The sequence below is a fragment of the Arachis ipaensis genome, chromosome B06 (assembly GCF_000816755.2).
Source record: "Arachis ipaensis cultivar K30076 chromosome B06, Araip1.1, whole genome shotgun sequence".
In the NCBI taxonomy this organism is placed as follows: domain Eukaryota; kingdom Viridiplantae; phylum Streptophyta; class Magnoliopsida; order Fabales; family Fabaceae; genus Arachis; species Arachis ipaensis.
The window spans coordinates 42846120-42851411 of record NC_029790.2 but is presented as its reverse complement, the minus strand read 5'-3'; the positions used below and the strand labels follow the sequence as shown (position 1 = coordinate 42851411).

Here is a 5292-nt window from a genome sequence, read left to right as displayed (position 1 = left end):
CTGGAAACGAGGTAGTCAAGCTTGGCTTGGGTATTCACATCATATTCCACTCTGTCCAAGTGTGTAGCCTCCCCAGCTGTGTGGTATATATTTTTCCAGACCAACAAGTTATCAAGGTACCCTTCAAGCTGATCTTGTTGATAAGATATTTTTTTGAAAGACTCTTAGAATTGATCAAATTGTTCTCTGTGCTGGTCCAGTAGTCTTGCGTGAAAATCCCTTTGCTGATCCATCGTCCTTAGTTGGAAATTCTCTTGTTGTTCCATCATTTTCATGTATTGCTTTTGTTGCTGCTCCTGACTCCTCATGTATTGCTGAGATAGTCTTTCAATGGCACTCTGAATTTGGCTTAAATCAATTGTACTAGAAGCTTGTCCCTCTTCTAATTATGTTTCCCTTCTTCTTCTCTGAGGTCTTCTCTCACCCTGAGTGCTACTGACATTGTCCATCCTCAGCTTAGTAATAGGCTTGCCTTCCTTCACCCAGTCTGTGTCTTGGTCCTCAAAAAGCACTCCTGCCCTATTGCACAGACGCAATATGGTGCTTGGGTAGCCGAGTCTGGTTGATTTACTTCTGTCCTCAGCTAGCTCTTGAATGTTGTCTGCTATAAGCTGTGGTACATTTATTCCCCCCTTGATTATGCAGTGTATCATGATTGCTCTCTTGATTGTGATTTCTGAAGTATTTGCAGTGGAAAAGATTGATCTTCTCACTATTTCATACTAACCCTTTCCTTCAGGTGAGAGATCAATCCTTTTTAAGTGGCATGGATTATTATTTGAATCTCTCATCCATTCTTTAACATCCAGACATATATCATTCACTATCTCATCGTGGTCATTTTTGTCCTTCATTCTTTCTTCAAAACTGGGCTCTTTGAATGGTATTGCTCTTATTTGTAGAACCCTCATGATTGTGGCTGGGCTGAAGTCCACTTCTACCCCTCTCACATAACTCTTGTAGGGAGGGCTGATTTTGTTTTCTCTGACTGCATTTGTATAGAACTCTCTTACAAGGGTTGCACTTATGTCTGTCTCTAGATCACACAAGAACTCCCATATTCTCTTTTATATTACTTCTCTCATTATAGGATATTCACCTTCCTACAATCTGAATTCTATTTCGGGGATGACTTCCTTATTCTCCATCCACCCATGATAATTGAGTTCATGGAAGTGAGATTTGAATCTCTTTTTATCATAAGTGGGTGGTTTAGCCAGTTACTTCCCTTTTCTTCTTTTGGAACTTAGTGAGGCCATTGAATGGAGAGGATAAGGCCGAGTCTTCCAACACTAAACTTGAATGGTTCTTGTCCTCAAGCACAAGAGAAATTATGAGTAAAGCTAAGAAGAAAAGGGTTGGGAGAATAAAGTGTATGAACACGGTTTGAAGTGATAATGTGAAATTGAGAAAAGAATCTTGAACAGAGCAAGGCTTGAGAAGAAAAGTGACTTGGGGTGTATGAAAAACTATGTTCGGTTTCGGGCAGAGGAGTTGCTGATGAATAAAGCAAATATGTGAATATAGCAAAGATGTATGAGCAAAAGGGAGGCTGCTTGCCAATTTAAAGCAAGGGAATGAGTTATTGGAGCAAAACAAAAAGAGGTTTATGTTTGGCCACTTTGAAATGGAAGGTGAGGATTTAGTGAGTAATGTGAGGATGGATGGCTCATATGAGGAGGTGGACTGAAGATAAGAATTGAGTTTGGTTATGGCAGTGATTGTAGCTCGGTCATGACATTTGGAGTGCAGGTGTCCTAGCTAGCTAATGCATGTCAGGGTGCTTTTCCCAAGGCACAAAGCTCCAGGCCATGTGATTTCTTATGCTGTCCGGTTCTTCCTTTGCCCATGTGACTCCACTATGCTCCAATTCCCTCCTTGCTTCCATCACACCTTCTTTTTAGTTTTCCTGCAAGATAAAACAAAACATCAACTCATCTTTAAAAATTTATGGAAGAAAAATCTAACTCTACTTCTTAATGAGAACAATTAATTAATGTTGTTTCTTTATGCTTAAAGGCACTAAATCACTTGTCTCAAAATTTAATATTTGTGTAGCTTATGTGAACACCAAACTTAGATTATGACAATATGCTGCAAAATTAATCAATTAAATCACTCAGATAGACTCAATTAATATCAATGACTCATGATGCTATCATAAAGTGTCTTTATTCACACCAAACTTGGTGTTCATCATAGGCTACATGCAACCTTAGTAACTTTCTGTGACAATTGATTTTTTGTTTCCTTGAGTGCATATGAAGAAACATTTTATTTCTAACTACCAAAGCATAAAAATTAAAGGATACTATGCATGGGTTGCCTCGCATGAAGTACTCTTTTATCGTCATTAGCTTGACGTTACAACTTCTCTGTTCATGTCAGCAGATGCACACTTCCTTCCTGGTTCCATGATCCACCAAGGTAATGCTTCACTCTATAGCCATTGACTGTGAATTTTTCTTTTGAAACTTCATCAAGCAATTCTAAGTGACCATGAGGAGACACTCTGGTGATGGTATAAGGACCAGTCCATTTGGATCTAAGCTTCCCAGGGAAAATTTTCAATCTTGAATTGAAAAGCAATAGTTTCTGTCCTGGTTCAAATATTCCAGGTGCAATCCTCTTGTCTTGCCATTTCTTGACTCTTTCTTTGTATATCCTGGCATTCTCATATGCTTCCAATCTGAATTCTTTCAATTTATTGAGCTGCAGAAATCTTTTCTCCCCAGCTGCTTGAGTATCCAGATTGAGGAGTTTTGTGGCGCAGAAAGCCTTGTGTTCGAGTTCCACAAGGAGATGGCAAGCTTTACATACACTGACTGGAAAGGAGACCTCCCAATAGGAGTTTTAAATGCTGTTCTATATGCCTAGAGGGCATCATCTAGTTTTCTTACCCAGTCTTTTCTTGTGGCTCCCAGAGTCTTCTCCAAAATCTTCTTTAGCTCCCTATTTGCTTGCTCAGCCTGGCCATTGGTCTGTGGGTGGTAAGGTGTAGCCACCTTATGTGTTACTCCATATCTATGAAGGAGGGTGTTCAGATGTTTATTACAAAAATGACTCCCACCATCACTTATGAGTCCCTTTGGTACTCTAAACCTAGTGAAAATGTTTCTTCTGAGAAATTACAGAACCACATTAGCATCACATGTGGTGGTTGCTATAGCTTCCACCTATTTTGAAACATATTCTACAGCCACCAGGATGTATTTGAAAGAGTATGATAGAGGGAAGGGGCCCATGAAGTCAATTCCCCATATGTCAAATAGTTCTAGCTCCAAAATATATTTCTGAGGTATCTCATTCTTCCTTGTTAAGCCTCCTATTCTCTGGCATTCATTACATTGGCTTACAAATTCTCTAGCATCCTTGAAAATAGAAGGCCAATAGAATCCACTCTGAAGGATTTTTGCAGCTGTTCTCCCTACTCCAATGTGCCCACCATAGCTTGAATTGTGACAATGCCATAAAATATTTTTCATTTCCTCCTCTGGTATACATCTCCTAATCATTCCATCTAGGCATCTTTTGAACAAAAATGGCTCATCCCACAAGAATGATTTGGCTTCAGTGAGCAACTTCTTCACTTGCTGTCTAGTGAAATCTTGTGGTATGCTTCTTTCTGCTTTATAGTTTGCCATATCTACAAACCAAGGAGCTTGTTGGATTTACAAGAGTTGTTCATCTGAAAATTTCTCATTCACTGGTTGTGGAGATTCTGGGTTAGTTTCTTGTGGTAGTCTTAAAAGATGGTCTGCAACTTGGTTCTCACTTCCTTCCTATCCCTTACTTCAATATCGAACTCTTGTAGTAATAGCACCCACCTAATGAGCCTTGGCTTGGCATCCTGTTTAGACATAAGATACTTGAGAGCAGCATGGTCGGTATAAATTACAACATTAGAACCAATCAAGTATTGTCTAAATTTATCAAATACATATACAATTGCCAAGAGTTCTTTTTCTGTGGTGGTGTAATTTTTCTGTACTTCATTTAACACCTTATTCGCATAGTATATAACATGATGTAGCTTATCCTTTTTCTGTCCCAATACAGCACCAATTGCAAAGTCACTTGCATCACATATGAGTTCAAAAGGCAATTCTCAATCTGGGGGTGTGATGATTGGTGCTGTAGTGAGTTTATTTTTCAAAGTTTCAAAGGCATGCTGATGAGCGGATAATTTATACGCTTTTTGGCATTGTTTTTAGTATGTTTTTAGTAGGATCTAATTACTTTTAGGGATGTTTTCATTAGTTTTTATGTTAAATTCACATTTCTGGACTTTACTATTAGTTTGTGTGTTTTTCTGTGATTTCAGGTATTTTCTGGCTGAAATTGAAGGACTTGAGCAAAAATCAGATTCAGAGGTTGAAGAAGGACTGCTGATGCTGTTGGATTCTGACCTCCCTGCACTCAAAGTGGATTTTCTGGAGCTACAAAACTCAAACTGGCGCGCTTCCAATTTCTTTGGACAGTAGACATCCAGGGCTTTCCAGCAATATATAATAGTCCATACTTTGGCCAAGTTTAGATGACGCAAAAGGGCGTTGAACGCCAGTTCTACGTTGCAATCTGGAGTTAAACGCCAGAAACACGTCACAAACCAGAGTTGAACGCCAGAAACATGTTACAACCTGGCGTTCAACTCCAGAAAGAGCCTCTGCACGTGTAACATTCAAGCTCAGCCCAAGCACACACTAAGTGGGCCCCGGAAGTGGATTTATGCATCAATTACTTACTTCTCTAAACCCTAGTAGCTAGTTTAGTATAAATAGGACTTTTTACTATTGTATTAGACATCTTTTGATCATTTTTAGATCTCTAGACCTCCATGGGAGGCTGGCCACTCGGCCATGCTTACCCTCTATTCACTTGTGTATTTTTCAACGGTAGAGTTTCTGCACTCCACAGATTAAGGTGTGGAGATCTGCTGTTCTTCATGAATTAATGCAAAGTACTACTATTTTTCTATTCAATTCAACTTATTCCACTTCTAAGATATTCATTCGCACTTCAATATGAATGTGATGAACGTGACAATCATCATCATTCCCCCACGAACGCGTGCCTCACAACCACTTCCGTTCCACCTTAGATTGAATGAGTATCTCTTGGATCTCTTAATCAGAATCTTCGTGGTATAAGCTAGATTGATGGCGGCATTCATGAGAGTCCGGAAAGTCTAAACCTTGTCTTTGGTATTCCGAGTAGGACTCTGGAATTGAATGACTGTGACGAACTTCAAACTCGCGAGTGCTGGGCGTAGTGATAGACGCAAAAGGAGGG

The 5292-nt window shown here is 39.5% G+C and overlaps 1 protein-coding gene across 1 annotated transcript; it reads right to left on the bottom strand.

Moving 5' to 3' along the window:
- On the bottom strand, positions 2380-3644 carry LOC107646749. Its single transcript, XM_016350911.1, has 4 exons — positions 3357-3644; positions 3133-3176; positions 2901-3024; positions 2380-2778 (listed from the first exon to the last, which is right to left on the bottom strand). The coding sequence occupies exons 1-4, from the start codon at positions 3642-3644 to the stop codon at positions 2380-2382; spliced, it is 855 nt and encodes a 284-aa protein (XP_016206397.1).

What these genes read in the sequence shown, in the direction of transcription:
- LOC107646749 (XM_016350911.1), bottom strand. Translation starts at nt 3,644, where the DNA reads ATGGCAAACTATAAAGCAGAAAGAAGCATACCACAAGATTTCACTAGA. An exon ending in TGTGATGCTAATGTGGTTCT is followed by an intron (nt 3,025 to 3,132) that starts GTAATTTCTCAG and finishes CCTCCTTCATAG; the next exon opens with ATATGGAGTAACACATAAGG. An exon ending in GAGCCACAAGAAAAGACTGG is followed by an intron (nt 2,779 to 2,900) that starts GTAAGAAAACTA and finishes CTCGAACACAAG; the next exon opens with GCTTTCTGCGCCACAAAACT.